The 20,413-nt window shown below is 49.8% G+C and overlaps 1 protein-coding gene across 1 annotated transcript in view; it reads right to left on the bottom strand.

The window, feature by feature from the left end:
* PDE9A (phosphodiesterase 9A) overlaps window positions 1-20,413 on the bottom strand; it is a 243,595-nt gene that overhangs the window by 135,114 nt on the left and 88,068 nt on the right. The window contains exons 8-9 of the mRNA XM_078658368.1: window positions 19,755-19,836; window positions 4,963-5,037 (exon numbers count right to left, since the gene is read on the bottom strand). Of these exons, the coding sequence (XP_078514494.1) occupies window positions 4,963-5,037; window positions 19,755-19,836 (157 nt within the window). The remainder of the gene's footprint in view (window positions 1-4,962; window positions 5,038-19,754; window positions 19,837-20,413) is intronic.

The following is a 20,413-nucleotide window of genomic DNA, read 5'->3' as shown; positions in this document are numbered from 1 at the left end:
TGTCCCCCCTGCCTCTTTGGGTCATAAACCCTCTGGGCCCGATTCACAGAACGAATTTAAGACAAAATGCTAAACTTACTACCATTTTGGTATTCACAGAAGACACTTACTTTTTATCTCTTCCAACAAAATCTGGGCATCCAGGAGGTCTCGACTAGCCTGGGTTAAGGTAGGTAGCGATTTACTGCTCAACCATCTCTGTATTTGTTGTTTTGAAGGGCTTAAGTTCTCTTTATAGAGATTTGAGAATAAAGTGAGGAGGCAGATCTGTATGTCCTCCATGCAGGTAGATTTATCCCCGTTGTTGTTTATCGCTAGCTCACTAATGTTGTTTTTAGAACGGTGAGTTCTGGCCGTCCAAGCCAGCAGAGCACATGCTTTCTACCCGTACTCACGGTTCTCCATTTTCTTACTAAGCCATTGAGCCTTACACTTCTCGTCTAACTTCCCTCTAAACTCTTGCCTAGCCCGGTCAAAATCCTCCTGCACTCTGCCCAACCTGGCTGGGCTCCCTCCTATTAACAAGAGGCTTTCGACTTCTAACTGCTTCATTTTTTCCTCACTCAGTCTTAATTCCCGGGCTTCAGCTCGATTTTTGGAGCATATGAGGCCATGAAACCGGACCCTCAGGTTAGCCTTAAAGGCATCCCAAACAACTTCGATAGCCATGGAGTCGACATTTAGGTTGAAAAACTCTAAAGAAGATATTTTAGTGTGTTCACAGAGGGACCTTTCTGGCACGCTAGTGGTCGCTGCCTGTTTGTTCCCTAGAGCATTTGCTATTGATAATTGGTTTCTTCTTCACTTTTATTGGCTTTGCGCAAGACGCTACCCAACCACGTATCGCAGTATTTTTTTTTAAAGATATTTTAGTGGCCTGAATAATTTCCGGGTCTGCTAGCTTTACCCTGTTAAGCGTCCATCTTGTTTGAGTCACATTTGTTTTTTTTTTATAAGAAAACAAGATTGGGGCATGATCCGAGAGATGACTTGGAAGTATGGCGACCGCAGATGCTATATCCAGGAGATTCCTGCTGACTAAAAAGTAAACGATCCTGGATGAATGATGATATTTTTTGCTATGGAACGTAAACCCGGCTATGTCTCCCATCTTCCCCCTCCAGGCGTCAACCAACTCAAGTCATGAATCAAATTCTTCATTGCACGATGAATACGGGGAGCCCCTATATGATGCCCCTGATGTGACCTGTCTTTAAGGGGATCTAAGAGGACATTAAAATCCCCCCCCCGACCCCACAATCATAGGAGGGGTTTCCAGGATTAACTTAGACTCCAACTTAGAGATGTAGGATGGGTCATCCACATTTGGCCCATAGAAGGAAGGACATATCAAATCTGTACCTCCAACGTCCAATTGTGCAACGATCCACCTCCCAGTTTGATCTGTCTGTGTCGATTTTATAGAACAAGCTAGCCCCTGCTTGATCAAAATTGCGACACCACAGCTATTTATTGTTTGTTCAGAAGAGCAATAACTTTTAACCCTAGGCGTAACGGAAAACAGTTGTTTAGATTCCCCAGAGGTCAAGCGCGTCTCTTGTAGGAGGCAAACCTGTGCTCCAAGTATTTCATTATCAGTCTTTGCCTCCTTGGGCATCTCAACCCATTTACGTTCCAAGAGATAAAACCCGTTCTTATTTGTTTTGTCACAACGCCTACCATCCGCCTACAAATCCCTGACCCAGATCAGTTAACCAAGTTGTTAAGTACTTCAAGTGAGACGAGTTTTTTATTTTGATTCTTATCCCATTGCACCCCATCCTACCCCCCCCCCCCCCACCCTCCTGTGCCCCTTACTCCCACGAGGAACCCTCCCTTCCAATAGGCAATGCCAATTAGGTCTCTCCCACCTCGGGCTATAAACTAAAAAGTAAAAAGAAATGAGTAAGACCCGCAGACAGTATTTGCTCCTTGACGGAATAGGAGAAGAAATTAATCAGAATCTTTCTGGGTTTCTGTCGACCGGGATTCCTCCTAAAGGGATCACGATGGACCCTTTGAATCTCTTGTGCCAGGTTTATGTACAGTGAGCTTTTTAGACACGTCTCCTGTAACAGGGAGATAACAAATCCTTTAATATCCGCCCTCTCAAGAGTCTCAGGAATATTTAAAAGTCTCAGATTATTTTTCCTGAATCTATGACATAATATCGACAGACAGAATATAGACATACAAAAATATCGACACAAAAATATCGAAACCAAAAATATCTGAGTTCTATCTACATAAAGGTAAGTACAACAATATCGGAAAAAAAATATAGTAGTACAAAAATATCGAAGTAAAAAATATCGTTTTTTTAAATATATTAATAATAATGTAAAAATAATTTAAAAATACATATAATTTAGCAAATTATAAATATAAACATTAAAACATATTTAAAAAATAGTAACTAATACATACACATTTAAAATAAATTAAAAACTACATATAAATTAATATATATACTTACTCTACATATTGCAACAGTAGGAAAAGCGTTAACAAGATATTTACAACAATAAACAATATTTATTAATACATTATTTATAATTAATATTATGAAATAATTAAAAAAACTAATTAGCAATTCATTAATTAACAAATAATTAACAATAAATACCAATAAATAAATACAATCTCTTTAATTAATTTAATTTAATTATGTCACACCCTATTCCCCTATAAACACACAACCTACTACACATAAATAAATCACATAAAAAATTTAATTTGTATTCAATCACTTAATAATAATTAATTACCAATTAATTATTAATTAGCAATAACAAAAAATTAAAAATATTGGTACATTACCTCTAATTAATTTAATTACCTAATTAATAATAATTAATTACCAATTAATTAACAATAACAAAACATAATAAATACTACTACATTAACTCTAATTAATGTAATTAACTAATTAATATTAATTAATTACCAATTAATTATTAATTAACAATATCAAAAAATAATAAACATTACTACATTAACTCTAATTATTTAATTAACTAATTAATAATTAATTACCAATTAATTATTAATTAACAATAACAAAAAAATACTACTACATTAACTCTAATTCATTTAATTAACTAATTAATAATAATTAATTACCAATTAATTATTAATTAATAATTATTTATTAATCAAAAATATTTTTAAAACATATTAATCAATTAATTATAATTGAATTACTTCCCACCCTATTCCCCTATAAACCCACAACCCGCTCTGATTCTAAAACGCAAAATGTAAAAAAATTACTAATTTCTAAACATACATTAAAAACATGTTTAACAAACATATAAACAACATAATAAAATACATAACACTAAACAAAATTTCGATATTAGTAACATACATACCTTAATATCGATATTCTGTCTATCGATATTATTGCACATCGATATTCTATACCATCGAAATTAAAACATCGATATTATTATATATCGATATTTTAATTTCGATATTTTGTCTCTCTACCATTTTTCCTGGAGTGGTTTTCCAGCCGTTCTAAGTCATCCTTAAGCTCATTGTTCTGTGCTATCAATTTTGCCACATCCCTTGAGGCGGAGCTTATAGCTGCCTTGATTACCTGGATTTCCACCTCTATTAAGTCGGTTCTTCCCACTACCTCTTCCAATTTCTGAGCCAACACCTCGCATGACGATTGAATTGCTGCCTGGTTAGCCTCAGAGACAGTGAACCTACTGGCCAACTCTGCCTGATTCATTTCTGAAATCTTAAACCCACTTGACATTTCCCACACCCTCATTGGTTGAATGTAACTGTATCTCATTGGGCTCCCACACCCTCATTGGTTGAAGGTACCTGTATCTCATTGGGCTCCCACACCCTCATTGGTTGAATGCACCTGTATCTCATTGGGCTTCCACACCCTCATTGGTTGAATGCACCTGTATCTCATTGGGCTCCTACACCCTCATTGGTTGAATGCACCTGTATCTCATTGGGCTCCTACACCCTCATTGGTTGAATGCACCTGTATCTCATTGGGCTCCTACACTCTCATTGGTTGAATGCACCTGTATCTCATTGGGCTTCCACACCCTCATTGGTTGAATGCACCTGTATCTCATTGGGCTCCCACACTCTCATTGGTTGAATGTACCTGTATCTCATTGGGCTTCCACGCCCTCATTGGTAAGTGTCCATTTGTCTCAATGCGTTCCCACACTCTCATTGGTTGAATGTACCTGTATCTCATTGGGCTCCCACACTCTCATTGGTTGAATGTACCTGTATCTCATTGGGCTCCCACACTCTCATTGGTTAAATGTACCTGTATCTCATTGGGCTCCCACACTCTCATTGGTTGAATGTACCTGCATCTCATTGGGCTCCTACACTCTCATTGGTTGAATGCACCTGTATCTCATTGGGCTCCCACACCCTCATTGGTTGAATGCACCTGTATCTCATTGGGCTTCCACACCCTCATTGGTTGAATGTACCTGTATCTCATTGGGCTCCCACACTCTCATTGGTTGAATGTACCTGTATCTCATTGGGCTTCCACACCCTCATTGGTAAGTGTCCATTTGTCTCAATGCGTTCCCACACTCTCATTGGTTGAATGTACCTGTATCTCATTGGGCTCCCACACTCTCATTGGTTGAATGTACCTGTATCTCATTGGGCTCCCACACCCTCATTGGTTGAATGTACCTGTATCTCATTGGGCTCCCACACCCTCATTGGTAAGTGTCCATTTGTCTCAATGCGTTCCCACACTCTCATTGGTTGAATGTACCTGTATCTCATTGGGCTCCCACACTCTCATTGGTTGAATGAACCTGTATCTCATTGGGCTCCTACACCCTCATTGGTTGAATGCACCTGTATCTCATTGGGCTCCCACACTCTCATTGGTTGAATGCACCTGTATCTCATTGGGGCTCCTACACCCTCATTGGTTGAATGTCCCCTTACCTCATTGGGCTCCCACATCCAGATGTCAAAGGTCGGCTTCCTCAGCGCCTCGATGGTTTCTCGCGAGAGCATGTACTGGAGAGAAGAGAGTCTGGTTAATGCATGAGCGGTGCAGAGCGGGAGAGCGGAGCCTGTCACTCACCCTACGACATGGAAGGGAGGGGGCATGGAGGAGCCCTGGGGGGAAGGGGGCAAGGAACAGAGGGGCGCAGAGCAGGTACAGAGGAGGGGGGGGGCCGAGGGGCAAAGAGAAGGCTGCACAGGTGATGGCACGCTCACCAAGGACTAGGACATGTGTACATACATGTCAGGGTCTTGTCCTCTGGCCAGGGGACCACCGTGATGTCACCGCCCATGCGAGCAGGGGGTTGGGACCGGTGCTACGCTCCGGTGACGCTTAGCACGCATCCCTGTCGCTGCGTTTGTACCATCTTGTCCTGTGTGCAGTGCCTGCCTTCTATAACAGTTCTGGGAGCTGCCTCGCCTCACTAGGGGCCCGATTCACAGAACTAACTCAAGACAAAATCCTAAACTTACTACCATTTTGGTATTCACAGAAGACACTTACTCATTTCGGTATTCACAGACGTTAGGAGTCCTAACTTTAGGACTCCTAAATGCCTTCTGTGAATACCAAAAGTCTTAAAGTTAGGGTTATTCTCAGTTTAGGAGTTGTAAAGTTAGGAGTCCTAACTTCTGTGAATACCGAAATGAGTAAGTGCCTTCTGTGAATACCAAAATGGTAGTAAGTTTAGGATTTTGTCTTAAGTTAGTTCTGTGAATGTGGCCTAGTATTCCTTTGTTCCCTTCCTTTCATGTTACCATGTACTTTGCATGCGTGCCTTGCTCCTGCTGCTGGGTGGCATCAGCTGGCACCTTTTAGCCCCTTTCTTCCTCTGCCCATGAGCTGTCTCTGTTGGCATCCCTTTCCCTCGAGCCTGAGTTCCCTTTGCTGCCTCTCTTGGTCCGAGGACCTGCCCGGGGTCCCGGGTACCACCCTGTCCCAGTCGAAGCTGGGCACTGCCCGTGGCGGAGGGCAGTTGTTGCCCTGGGGCCTGTGGGCACAGTTGGCTGTGTTCTCTGGTTTCTGCTCACAGGGTCTCCTCGTGGGTTCTGGTGTCACGTGCCCACTCTTCAGTAATACCTGCTGTCTCAAATCTCTGTCTCAAGTTCGCCCCAAGTTTCCTCATTCCGCCTTCAGCGGTTCCCTCTCGCGGGTTCTGCTTTCTCTTCTCACTACGACGCTCACTATCGTTCATTCCCAAACTGCCCCTCACTCTCTGTTCCAAAGAGGGCCTGAACCCTCGGGTGTTGCATCTCCGCCCTCTGCGGTCGCACCAGCCTCGGCCCTCTGGTCAGACCTGCTCCAGCTTCACACCGAGGAGTCGAGATGCAACACCCGAGGCGTCGTACCCAGAGGGCAGAAACTTGGGGTCATATTTACAAGGGCTTTCTCTCTGCTTTTTTGGCTTAAAAAGCCAAAAAGGGGAGATAAAACTATCACCCTATTTACAAGAGGGTGCTAACATGCATGAGCGCATGTTAGCACCCTTTTTCCCGACGCCTCCCTTTGCATTTCTAATGAGATGCAAAGTGGGCTTCGCTGGGCATACCCCGGATGGACAACCTTGCAAATATCGCTGATGTTCACATATGTTCACAAGGCTGCCCCAGCATTTTAGAACACATTAGTTTTTGGAGAAAACCGCTGTTTTCTCCAATACCTAACGACTGCTAAAATGCAGACTTACCTATCCCTGACATTGGGGTGGATTATGCTGATACGACCCTGTGGGTCGCTGGAAAACCACTGATGCTCCCTGCAAAACAGTGATAACCTCGCTATCTCTGGAATTGTTATCGCCCTGGAGAAACGCGTTGTTAAAAACGCGCTACCAGGGTGAGAAATTCCAGAGATAGCTTGCGATAACAAAATTATCGCTGAGCTCGGCCAGCGATAATTATCGCTGGCAGTTGATTATATGCCCCTTGGACTGACTACTGGCACAGCTTTCATTCTCAGGCCCCTCTTGCAAGTTCGCTCTTCGTTGTAAATTTGTATTTTTTTCCTGTGCATTTCTCACCCCTGCGTTTCGTGTTGGATTTTGCGTTTGTGTACCCTTCATTTTTAGTCTTTGTAATGTTCTATTTTGTACCGCTTTTCTCTTGTAACGTAACTTGCTCTATTGTACAGTGCTCTGACACCTTCGGGTAATGTCCGCGCTTTATAAAAATGCACTAAAGAAAATAAATAAATAAAACGGCTTGAAGCATCCTTCAGGGACCCACCAGAAGACCCCATACCAGGACATCCCTAACTCAGAAGACCCCATACCCTACATCAGGATATTCCGTACTGCCATCAATCCTGGAGGCATATTATCAAGAAAGGCAATGCCATAATCGCCACTTTAGCTGCAGGAAACTGCCGCTAAAGCGGCGATAATGGGCTTGATAATATGCCATAGAGAATTCCAATAGAAGCCCAAGCTCAGGTGTTAACCTGGGCTTCTATTGGAATTATTAAGGGCATATTTCTTGATAATATGCCCCCAGGTTTTTCACGTGTCTTGCTTCTTTCCTGTATCTCTCTCGCTCTCTCTCTTTCTCTCTCTCTCTCTCTGTCTGTCTCTCTCTCTCCTCTCTGTCTCGCTCGGTCTCTGTCTCTCACTCCTCTCTCTCTCCTCTTCCATCTGTCCCTCTCTCTCCTTCTCTGTCTGTCTGTCTGTCTCCCTCTCCCCCCTCTACCTCCCCCTCTCTCTCTCTGTCACTCCCTCTCTCCTCTCCTCTCTGTCTCTGTCACTCTCTCTCTCCTCTTCTCTCTGTCTCTTTCTTTCTCTATCTCTCCCTTTGCCCCTGTCGACCGAGTATCTTCCGAGCTCCATGTTCAGCTTCCAGTCCTCCTGGCCTGTACCACGGACCCCTACTCCACCCTCCCCCTCCCCCCCACCCCACCCTCTTGACATCCACAGACCAACAGAGAAGACAGACTGTTGACAACTGACAGGGACGAGGGCTGAAAACAGGGAAGATGGACAGGTTATTGTATGGACAGGTGAGTAAAGACAGATGGACGTGTGACAGACGGACAGGCAGTGTACAGAAGGACTGAAGAGGGGTGACGAGGAGGAATGCCGGGGAAGAGGGGTAAACACGGGGAGAAGGGAGACAAAAAGATGACATTGTCTTTACTCCATGCCCAATGATTAGAATCAAAGCAGAAGTCAAGAGCTCGTGGGTGTGACATGGATGAAGCAAAAGGACCAATCACAGCGGGCCCTGGGAGAAGGATCACTCAGATTTGATACAACATTGATTGTTGGAAAGAACACTCTGAAATTACACTTTCACCGCGTCAGAGATGGGAAGATGTTTTTAACACCATTCCATGATTTTGCCCCCAGTCAGCACTTGAACTGCGACTTTCTCACACAATGTGAAACAAACAAAGGAAGTTTCCGGTGTGTGCTGAGTCGCAGTAAAAGTGTCCGATAATCAAGAATTGGTTTATTAAATCCTGCCGTTAGTCCGCCTTCTGTTTCCACGCCCCTGGGTGGGCGCCCAGAGTTCTAGGGGGCAGAAGAGCAGGTGCCCAGGTGATGTACAGGCCCCCCCCAGGCATGGGTGTCCGCAGAAATGTTTCCAGGGGGGCACATTTTTAACTTCATCACCATCCCCTTTGCACCCTTCTCCCCTCTGCCTTGCACCCTTTTCGCCCCCCTTTGCATCTTGCACCCTTCTCCCCCTCCCCCTTGCACCCTTCTCCCCCTCCCCCTTTTACCCTACTCCATCTCCGCCTTGCACCCTTTTCTAGATTGCACCATTTTCACCTCTGCCTTGCACCCTTCTCCCCTCTGCCTTGCACCCTTCTCCCATCTGCCTTGCACCCTTCTCCCCTCTGCCTTGCACCCTTCTCCCCCTCTGCCTTGCACCCTTCTCCCCTCTGCCTTGCACCCTTCTCCCCCTCTGCCTTGCACCCTTCTCCCCTCTGCCTTGCACCCTTCTCCCCTCTGCCTTGCACCCTTCTCCCATCTGCCTTGCACCCTTCTCCCCTCTGCCGTGCACCCTTCTCCCCTCTGCATTGCACCCTTCTCCCCCTCTGCCTTGCACCCTTCTCCCCCTCTGCCTTGCACCCTTCTCCCCTCTGCCTTGCACCCTTCTCCCCTCTGCCTTGCACCCTTCTCCCATCTGCCTTGCACCCTTCTCCCCTCTGCCGTGCACCCTTCTCCCCTCTGCCTTGCACCCTTCTCCCATCTGCCTTGCACCCTTCTCCCCCTCTGCTTTGCACCCTTCTCGCCCCCCCTTGCACCTTGCACCCTTCTCCCCCTCCCCCTTGCACCCTTCTCCCCCTCCCCCTTTTACCCTACTCCACCTCCGCCTTGCACCCTTTTCTAGATTGCACCCTTCTCCCCTCTGCCTTGCACCCTTCTCCCCTCTGCCTTGCACCCTTCTCCCCTCTGCCTTGCACTCATCTCCCCTCCGCCTTGCACCCTTCTCCCCCTCCGCCTTGCACCCTTCTCCCCCTCCACCTTGCACCCTTCTCCGCCTTGCATCCTTCTCCCCTCTGCCTTGCACCCTTCTCCCCCTCAGCCTTGCACCCTTCTCCCCCTCAGCCTTGCACCCTTCTCCCCCTACAGCTTGCACCCTTCCCCACCTTGAACCCATATCCCACCTTGCCTTGCACCCTCCTCCCCTCCGCCTTGCCCTCTTCTCCCCTTTGCCATGCACCCTTCTCGCCCTCCCCCTTGCACCCTTCTCCCCCTCCCCCTTGTACCTTTCTCCACCTCCGCCTTGCACCCTTTTCTACCTTGCACCATTTTCCCCTCTGCCTTGACCCTTCTCCCCTCTGCCTTGCACCCTTCTCCCCTCTGCCTTGCACCATTCTCCCCTCTGCCTTGCACCCTTCTCCCCTCGGTCTTGCACCCTTCTCCCCATTGCCTTGCACCCTTCTCCCCTCTGCCTTGCACCCTTCTCCTCTCTGCCTCGCACCCTTCTCCCCCTCCGCCTTGCACCCTTCTCCCCTCCGCCTTGCACCCTTCTCCGCCTTGCATCCTTCTCCCCCTCTGCCTTGCACCCTTCTCCCCCTCAGCCTTGCACCCTTCTCCCCCTATGCCTTGCACCCTTCTCCCCCTACGCCTTCCACCCTTCTCCACCTTGAACCCATATCCCCCCTTGCCTTGCACCCTTCTCTGCCTTGCACCCTTCTCCCCCTCCCCTTGCCCCCTTCTCCCCTCTGCCATGCACCCTTCTTGCCCTCCCCCATGCACCCTTCTCCCCCTCCCCTTGCACCCTTCTCCCCCTCCCCATGTACCTTTCTCCCCCTCCGCCTTGCACCCTTTTCTACCTTGCACCCTTCTCCCCTCTGCCTTGCATCCTTCTCCCCTCTGCCTTGCAACCTCTCCTCTCTGCCTTGCACCCTTCTCCCCCTCCGCCTTGCACCCTTCTCTACCTTGCACCCTCCTCCCCTCCGCCTTGCACCCTTTTCCTCTCTGCCTTGCACCCTTCTCCCCCTCCGCCTTGCACCCTTTCCCCTCCCCCTTTCCCCCTTCTCCCCTCTGCCATGCACCATTCTCGCCCTCCCCCTTGCACCCTTCTCCCCCTCCCCCTTGCACCCTTCTCCCCCTCCACTTGTACCTTTCTCCCCCTCCGCCTTGCACCCTTTTCTACCTTGCACCATTCTCCCCTCCGCCTTGCACCCTTCTCCCCTCTGCCTTGCACCCTTCTCCCCTCTGCCTTGCAACCTTCTCCCCTCTGCCTTGCACCCTTCTCTTCTCTGCCTTGCACCCTTCTCCTCTCTGCCTTGCACCCTTCTCCCCCTCCGCCTTGCACCCTTTCCCCTCCCCCTTTCCCCCTTCTCCCCTCTGCCATGCACCATTCTCGCCCTCCCCCTTGCACCCTTCTCCCCCTCCCCCTTGCACCCTTCTCCCCCTCCACTTGTACCTTTCTCCCCCTCCGCCTTGCACCCTTTTCTACCTTGCACCATTCTCCCCTCTGCCTTGCACCCTCCTCCCCTCCGCCTTGCACCCTTCTCCCCTCTGCCTTGCACCCTTCTCCCCTCTGCCTTGCAACCTTCTCCCCTCTGCCTTGCACCCTTCTCTTCTCTGCCTTGCACCCTTCTCCTCTCTGCCTTGCACCCTCCTCCCCTCCGCCTTGCACCCTTTTCCTCTCTGCCTTGCACCCTTCTCCTCTCTGCCTTGCACCCTTCTCCCCCTCCGCCTTGCACCCTTCTCCCCTCAGCCTTGCACCCTTCTCCTCTCTGCCTTGCACCCTTCTCCTCTCTGCCTTGCACCCTTCTCCCCTCTGACTTGCACCCTTCTCTTCTCTGCCTTACACACTTCTCCTCTCTGCTTTGCACCCTTCTCCCCCTCCGCCTTGCACCCTTCTCTACCTTGCACCCTTCTCCTCTCTGCCTTGCACCCTCCTCCCCTCCGCCTTGCACCCTTCTCCCCTCTGCCTTGCACCCTCCTCCCCTCCGCCTTGCAACCTCTCCTCTCTGCCTTGCACCCTTCTCCCCTCTGACTTGCACCCTTCTCTTCTCTGCCTTACACACTTCTCCTCTCTGCTTTGCACCCTTCTCCCCCTCCGCCTTGCACCCTTCTCTACCTTGCACCCTTCTCCTCTCTGCCTTGCACCCTCCTCCCCTCCGCCTTGCAACCTCTCCTCTCTGCCTTGCACCCTTCTCCTCTCTGCCTTGCACCCTTCTCCTCTCTGCCTTGCACCCTTCTCCCCCTCCGCCTTGCACCCTTCTCCCCTCAGCCTTGCACCCTTCTCCTCTCTGCCTTGCACCCTTCTCCTCTCTGCCTTGCACCCTTCTCCCCCCTGACTTGCACCCTTCTCTTCTCTGCCTTACACACTTCTCCTCTCTGCTTTGCACCCTTCTCCCCCTCCGCCTTGCACCCTTCTCTACCTTGCACCCTTCTCCTCTCTGCCTTGCACCCTCCTCCCCTCCGCCTTGCACCCTTTTCCTCTCTGCCTTGCACCCTTCTCCTCTCTGCCTTGCACCCTTCTCCCCCTCCGCCTTGCACCCTTCTCCTCTCTGCCTTGCACCCTTCTCCCCCTCCGCCTTGTACCCTTCTCCCCTCAGCCTTGCACCCTTCTCCCCTCTGCCTTGCACCCTTCTCCCCTCTGCCTTGCTGCACCCTTCCCACCCAATGGAGGGGGCTGCCACCTGCAACAATGGCACCATTTCAAAACCATGATGGACTAGGGCCGGCCCTGACTGGTCCCTCACCGGACGTACTGCGATCCAGGGGGGGAAAGTGCTCCCCCCTTACACCCCTCTTGCGGACGCCCATGCCCCCAGGTGTGAACATTGAACACACCTGTAGAGGCGTGGCCTCGGCGGTGGGGGAGGGGCTTACAGACCTCCCCTCCCATGCACCAGGCTGCACACAGACCTGGCAGGCTTTAATAAACCACAGACCACCTGTGCCCCCCCACACAGCACCCAGCCCTAAAGATCACCCCAGACAGGAAGGGATCCATCGCCACCGAAAGAGATCGGAAAAGACCCAAGATCAACCCATGATGCAGCAGAACAGGATTCTCCAAAAGAAATAGCGCCGAGTGGCCCTGGAGAGCGGGGCGAGGAGCTTTACCTCCGTGTACACCTTATCCAAGGACACTGGCTCCACCTTGAATACAGACAAGAACATACATGTAGAATGTGAGTACATGGGATCAAAACGGACTGCATGAAAGTGTGTTTAACACTTTCTGCAATTCCCAGGGGATCGCAAATGACCTACCTCATGTATATTAATGAGGTAGGTCGCAATTTGCGACCCCCTAGGAATCGCAAAAATCACGGGGATGGTAGCCTTCTGGGCTCAATAGACCACCATGTCTGTGATTGCTTTTAAATAAATGTAAATGTAAATGTAGTATACTTGTAAAGCGCACAGCTGCCCCAGCAACGCGGCGTCCCGGCGCTATATAACTCTGGGGAACCCGTCCTGGCTTTCCCTGTGGGATGGTCCCTTGCTGGGAGTCCCCAAGGTGGAGCCAGGCATCCCCGGAATTGGTGGGGCCGTTGTGGAGATTAGGCAAGCTAATGCCCAGAGTTGCCGAGTGGAACCCCTGATTAGAGTAAGCACTGAAGCGAGAGTTATCGAGTCCGCTGACCAAGGTCCACAACCCTGCCGCGTCGGGAATTGAACCCTGGTCCCAGGCTGACTTCTGCTCTCAGGCCTGCCGCCTCTAACCAGTGAGCCACACTACTCCATAAAGCAATCATATTCTTCTTAAAGCAGCCCTTTTAAAGGAAACGGGATGCTTTACAAAAGAGAAAATGAAAACATTTCCTTTCATTTTCTTAGAGCGGGCAGTGGTCCGTAAGAATGCTTTTACAGACATTCACAAAGGGGCAGGGGTCCATTGCGGACTCTTTACCATTTGCGAATGGGTTACCACTCACTTCAAGTAGGTGGTAAAATGTGAATGTTTTGCAACCGCATTTCGGTCGCAAAACATTCCTGCATACGGTACTAGGAAGGGATGCCCTAAACGCGCCCCTTCCTAATAGCGTATCGCAAACCCATTTTGCGATTCAGTAACAGGTTCCTGAATCGCAAAATAGGGTTTCCTGTATCAGAAGAGCATTTTTTTGCGTTCGCAAATGGCTGATTCATGCGGCCGATTCGTAGAATCGTCCGTTTGCAAAGGCAAAAATTGCCTCGTGGGAGGCTGCTCTGTGCTGGTAATGAGATGTGCTGCTAAGTTCACCTTGTGGGAGGCCGTCTGTGCTGGTAATGAGATGCTCCACGGTTCTGTGTTGGTAATGAGATGTTCTGCTAAGCTCACCCTCGAAGAGGCCGCTCTGTGCTGGTAATGAGATACCTTCTGTGCTGGTAATGAGAATCTCCTCTTTGTTTAAAATGGGTTGCTCTGCTAAGCTAACCTTCTGGGAGACTCCTCTGTGCTGGTGATGAGATGTGCTGCTTAGCTCGCCTCGTGGGAGGGTGCTCTGTGCTGGTAATGAGATGCTCTGCTAAGCTCGCCTTGTGGGAGGCTCCTCTGTGCTAGTAATGAGATGCTCTGCTAAGCTCGTCTTGTGGGAGGCTCCTCTGTGTTGGTAATGAGATGCTCTGCTAAGCTCACCTCGTGGGAGGCTCCTCTGTGTTGGTAATGAGATGCTCTGCTAAGCTCACCTTGTGGGAGGCTCCTCTGTGCTAGTAATGAGATGCTCTGCTAAGCTCACCTTGTGGGAGGCTCCTCTGTGCTAGTAATGAGATGCTCTGCTAAGCTCGCCTTGTGGGAGGCTCCTCTGTGTTGGTAATGAGATGTTCTGCTAAGCTCACCTTGTGGAAGGCTCCTCTGTGCTAGTAATGAGATGCTCTGCTAAGCTCACCTTGTGGAAGGCTCCTCTGTGCTAGTAATGAGATGCTCTGCTAAGCTCACCTTGTGGGAGGCTCCTCTGTGCTGGTAATGAGATGCACTGCTAAGCTCACCTTGTGGGAGGCTGCTCTTTTCTGGCAATGAGATGCCCCTCTGTGCTGGTTCTGTGTTGGTAATGAGATGCTCTGCTAGGCTCGCCTTGTGGGAGGCGCCTCTGTGTTGGTAATGAGATGCTCTGCTAAGCTCACCTTGTGGGAGGCTCCTCTGTGCTAGTAATGAGATGCTCTTCTAAGCTCACCTTGTGGAAGGCTCCTCTGTGATAGTAATGAGATGCTCTTCTAAGCTCACCTTGTGGAAGGCTCCTCTGTGCTAGTAATGAGATGCTCTGCTAAGCTCACCTTGTGGGAGGCTCCTCTGTGCTGGTAATGAGATGCACTGCTAAGCTCACCTTGTGGGAGGCTCCTCTGTGCTGGTAATGAGATGTTCTGCTAAGCTCACCCTCAAAGAGGCCGCTCTGTGCTGGTAATGAGATACCTTCTGTGCTGGTAATGAGAAGCTCCTCTTTGTTTAAAATGGGTTGCTCAGCTAAGCTAACCTTCTGGGAGACTCCTCTGTGCTGGTGATGAGATGTGCTGCTTAGCTCGCCTCGTGGGAGGGTGCTCTGTGCTGGTAATGAGATGCTCTGCTAAGCTCGCCTTGTGGGAGGCTCCTCTGTGTTGGTAATGAGATGCTCTGCTAAGCTCACCTTGTGGGAGGCTCCTCTGTGTTGGTAAGGAGATGCTCTGCTAAGCTCACCTTGTGGGAGGCTCCTCTGTGCTAGTAATGAGATGCTCTGCAAAGCTCACCTTGTGGGAGGCTCCTCTGTGCTAGTAATGAGATGCTCTGCTAAGCTCACCTTGTGGGAGGCTCCTCTGTGCTAGTAATGAGATGCTCTTCTAAGCTCACCTTGTGGAAGGCTCCTCTGTGCTAGTAATGAGATGCTCTTCTAAGCTCACCTTGTGGAAGGCTCCTCTGTGCTAGTAATGAGATGCTCTGCTAAGCTCACCTTGTGGGAGGCTCCTCTGTGCTGGTAATGAGATGCACTGCTAAGCTCACCTTGTGGGAGGCTCCTCTGTGCTGGTAATGAGATGTTCTGCTAAGCTCACCCTCAAAGAGGCCGCTCTGTGCTGGTAATGAGATACCTTCTGTGCTGGTAATGAGAATCTCCTCTTTGTTTAAAATGGGTTGCTCAGCTAAGCTAACCTTCTGGGAGACTACTCTGTGCTGGTGATGAGATGTGCTGCTTAGCTCGCCTCGTGGGAGGGTGCTCTGTGCTGGTAATGAGATGCTCTGCTAAGCTCGCCTTGTGGGAGGCTCCTCTGTGCTAGTAATGAGATGCTCTGCTAAGCTCGCCTTGTGGGAGGCTCCTCTGTGTTGGTAATGAGATGCTCTGCTAAGCTCACCTTGTGGGAGGCTCCTCTGTGTTGGTAATGAGATGCTCTGCTAAGCTCACCTTGTGGGAGGCTCCTCTGTGTTGGTAATGAGATGCTCTGCTAAGCTCACCTTGTGGGAGGCTCCTCTGTGCTAGTAATGAGATGCTCTGCTAAGCTCACCTTGTGGGAGGCTCCTCTGTGCTGGTAATGAGATGCTCTGCTAAGCTCGCCTTGTGGGAGGCTCCTCTGTGTTGGTAATGAGATGTTCTGCTAAGCTCACCTTGTGGAAGGCTCCTCTGTGCTAGTAATGAGATGCTCTTCTAAGCTCACCTTGTGGAAGGCTCCTCTGTGCTAGTAATGAGATGCTCTGCTAAGCTCACCTTGTGGAAGGCTCCTCTGTGCTAGTAATGAGATGCTCTGCTAAGCTCACCTTGTGGGAGGCTCCTCTGTGCTGGTAATGAGATGCACTGCTAAGCTCACCTTGTGGGAGGCTGCTCTTTTCTGGCAATGAGATGCCCCTTTGTGCTGGTTCTGTGTTGGTAATGAGATGCTCTGCTAAGCTCACCCTCGAAGAGGCCGCTCTGTACTGGTAATGAGATACCTTCTGTGCTGGTAATGAGATGCTCCTCTTTGTTTAAAATGGGTTGCTCAGCTAAGCTAACCTTCTGGGAGACTCCTCTGTGCTGGTGATGAGATGTGCTGCTTAGCTCGCCTCGTGGGAGGGTGCTCTGTGCTGGTAATGAGATGCTCTGCTAAGCTCGCCTTGTGGGAGGCTCCTCTGTGTTGGTAATGAGATGCTCTGCTAAGCTCACCTTGTGGGAGGCTCCTCTGTGCTAGTAATGAGATGCTCTTCTAAGCTCACCTTGTGGAAGGCTCCTCTGTGCTAGTAATGAGATGCTCTTCTAAGCTCACCTTGTGGGAGGCTCCTCTGTGCTGGTAATGAGATGTTCTGCTAAGCTCACCCTCGAAGAGGCCGCTCTGTGCTGGTAATGAGATACCTTCTGTGCTGGTAATGAGAAGCTCCTCTTTGTTTAAAATGGGTTGCTCAGCTAAGCTAACCTTCTGGGAGACCTTCTGTGCTGGTGATGAGATGTGCTGCTTAGCTCGCCTCGTGGGAGGGTGCTCTGTGCTGGTAATGAGATGCTCTGCTAAGCTCGCCTTGTGGGAGGCTCCTCTGTGTTGGTAATGAGATGCTCTGCTAAGCTCACCTTGTGGGAGGCTCCTCTGTGCTAGTAATGAGATGCTCTGCTAAGCTCACCTTGTGGGAGGCTCCTCTGTGCTAGTAATGAGATGCTCTGCTAAGCTCACCTTGTGGGAGGCTCCTCTGTGCTAGTAATGAGATGCTCTTCTAAGCTCACCTTGTGGAAGGCTCCTCTGTGCTAGTAATGAGATGCTCTTCTAAGCTCACCTTGTGGAAGGCTCCTCTTTGCTAGTAATGAGATGCTCTGCTAAGCTCACCTTGTGGGAGGCTCCTCTGTGCTGGTAATGAGATGCACTGCTAAGCTCACCTTGTGGGAGGCTCCTCTGTGCTGGTAATGAGATGTTCTGCTAAGCTCACCCTCGAAGAGGCCGCTCTGTGCTGGTAATGAGATACCTTCTGTGCTGGTAATGAGAAGCTCCTCTTTGTTTAAAATGGGATGCTCAGCTAAGCTAACCTTCTGGGAGACTCCTCTGTGCTGGTGATGAGATGTGCTGCTTAGCTCGCCTCGTGGGAGGGTGCTCTGTGCTGGTAATGAGATGCTCTGCTAAGCTCGCCTTGTGGGAGGCTCCTCTGTGTTGGTAATGAGATGCTCTGCTAAGCTCACCTTGTGGGAGGCTCCTCTGTGCTAGTAATGAGATGCTCTTCTAAGCTCACCTTGTGGAAGGCTCCTCTGTGCTAGTAATGAGATGCTCTGCTAAGCTCACCTTGTGGAAGGCTCCTCTGTGCTAGTAATGAGATGCTCTGCTAAGCTCACCTTGTGGGAGGCTCCTCTGTGCTGGTAATGAGATGCACTGCTAAGCTCACCTTGTGGGAGGCTGCTCTTTTCTGGCAATGAGATGCCCCTTTGTGCTGGTTCTGTGTTGGTAATGAGATGCTCTGCTAAGCTCACCCTCGAAGAGGCCGCTCTGTACTGGTAATGAGATACCTTCTGTGCTGGTAATGAGATGCTCCTCTTTGTTTAAAATGGGTTGCTCAGCTAAGCTAACCTTCTGGGAGACTCCTCTGTGCTGGTGATGAGATGTGCTGCTTAGCTCGCCTCGTGGGAGGGTGCTCTGTGCTGGTAATGAGATGCTCTGCTAAGCTCGCCTTGTGGGAGGCTCCTCTGTGTTGGTAATGAGATGCTCTGCTAAGCTCACCTTGTGGGAGGCTCCTCTGTGCTAGTAATGAGATGCTCTTCTAAGCTCACCTTGTGGAAGGCTCCTCTGTGCTAGTAATGAGATGCTCTTCTAAGCTCACCTTGTGGGAGGCTCCTCTGTGCTGGTAATGAGATGTTCTGCTAAGCTCACCCTCGAAGAGGCCGCTCTGTGCTGGTAATGAGATACCTTATGTGCTGGTAATGAGAAGCTCCTCTTTGTTTAAAATGGGTTGCTCAGCTAAGCTAACCTTCTGGGAGACCTTCTGTGCTGGTGATGAGATGTGCTGCTTAGCTCGCCTCGTGGGAGGGTGCTCTGTGCTGGTAATGAGATGCTCTGCTAAGCTCGCCTTGTGGGAGGCTCCTCTGTGTTGGTAATGAGATGCTCTGCTAAGCTCACCTTGTGGGAGGCTCCTCTGTGCTAGTAATGAGATGCTCTGCTAAGCTCACCTTGTGGGAGGCTCCTCTGTGCTAGTAATGAGATGCTCTGCTAAGCTCACCTTGTGGGAGGCTCCTCTGTGCTAGTAATGAGATGCTCTTCTAAGCTCACCTTGTGGAAGGCTCCTCTGTGCTAGTAATGAGATGCTCTTCTAAGCTCACCTTGTGGAAGGCTCCTCTTTGCTAGTAATGAGATGCTCTGCTAAGCTCACCTTGTGGGAGGCTCCTCTGTGCTGGTAATGAGATGCACTGCTAAGCTCACCTTGTGGGAGGCTCCTCTGTGCTGGTAATGAGATGTTCTGCTAAGCTCACCCTCGAAGAGGCCGCTCTGTGCTGGTAATGAGATACCTTCTGTGCTGGTAATGAGAAGCTCCTCTTTGTTTAAAATGGGATGCTCAGCTAAGCTAACCTTCTGGGAGACTCCTCTGTGCTGGTGATGAGATGTGCTGCTTAGCTCGCCTCGTGGGAGGGTGCTCTGTGCTGGTAATGAGATGCTCTGCTAAGCTCGCCTTGTGGGAGGCTCCTCTGTGTTGGTAATGAGATGCTCTGCTAAGCTCACCTTGTGGGAGGCTCCTCTGTGCTAGTAATGAGATGCTCTTCTAAGCTCACCTTGTGGAAGGCTCCTCTGTGCTAGTAATGAGATGCTCTGCTAAGCTCACCTTGTGGGAGGCTCCTCTGTGCTGGTAATGAGATGCACTGCTAAGCTCACCTTGTGGGAGGCTCCTCTGTGCTGGTAGTGAGATGCACTGCTAAGCTCACCTTGTGGGAGGCTGCTCTTTTCTGGCAATGAGATGCCCGCTGTGCTGGTTCTGTGTTGGTAATGAGATGCTCTGCTAAGCTCACCCTCGAAGAGGCCGCTCTGTGCTGGTAATGAGATACCTTCTGTGCTGGTAATGAGATGCTCCTCTTTGTTTAAAATGGGTTGCTCAGCTAAGCTAACCTTCTGGGAGACTCCTCAGTGCTGGTGATGAGATGTGCTGCTTAGCTCGCCTCGTGGGAGGGTGCTCTGTGCTGGTAATGAGATGCTCTGCTAAGCTCGCCTTGTGGGAGGCTCCTCTGTGCTAGTAATGAGATGCTGTTCTGTGCTTGTAATGAGATGCTCTACTAAGCTCACCTTGTGGTAGGATCCTTTGTGCTGGTAATGAGATTCTCTGCTAAGCTCACCTTGTGGGAGGCTCCTCTGTGCTGTAATGAGATGCCCTGCTGTGCTGCTAATAGGGGACGCCCTGCTGAGTAAAACACACTCTGTTGGTTTCTGCTGCTTGTATCTCACCTTGGGGTAGGCCGGCACATCTCTTCGGGGTGTTAACTTCTTGTTGTCATCAAAGAACGTGTACTTGCAGGGGCAGTTTGTCCTGTGGAAGGGAGGCAGGAGGGAGACAGTTAGTGATGGGGAGCAGGTGAGACCCCTCAGAGAAGGCGTGGGAGAGGATGAAGAGACCTTTTCTGGAAGGACTTCAGGTGTGGGACACACTCTTAAATGTGGACTGTGGGAGGGCGTGAGAGGCTTCCTCGCATCAGCTTTACACGAGCCGCTCACAGTCACGCGGGGTGGTGTCAGGTGACCCCCTCAGTCTCACCTCCCTTCCTACTGCCCTCCAGCCCTCTTCTTGAGTGATGGGGTCTACCTTGACCACACCCAGTTGATTTTCCTTGGCCATCAGGAAGTGCAGGTGTACCAACCTACCATTCAGAGTGGGGAAAGCACACAGGGTGTGTCCAAGTAGGAGTTCTGGCCAGTGATTGGAAATGGAAAGAAGTTATTCCTGGAACCCATAAATTAGGGTCAAGGTGAGCAGAGCAAAGGGGGCGGAGCTTGAAAAGCAGAGTCTGACACCCAACTTATATATTTATATCAATAAAATCTGCTGGAAAGTAATTAGCTGTAAGGACATATGTTATAGTAAATATGTTCACACTTATTTAATTGTC

This window comes from Lissotriton helveticus, chromosome 8, assembly GCF_964261635.1.
Source record: "Lissotriton helveticus chromosome 8, aLisHel1.1, whole genome shotgun sequence".
NCBI lineage: Eukaryota > Metazoa > Chordata > Amphibia > Caudata > Salamandridae > Lissotriton > Lissotriton helveticus.
The sequence above is the reverse complement of the archived record's forward strand: the minus strand, read 5'-3'. Positions and strand labels throughout refer to the sequence as shown.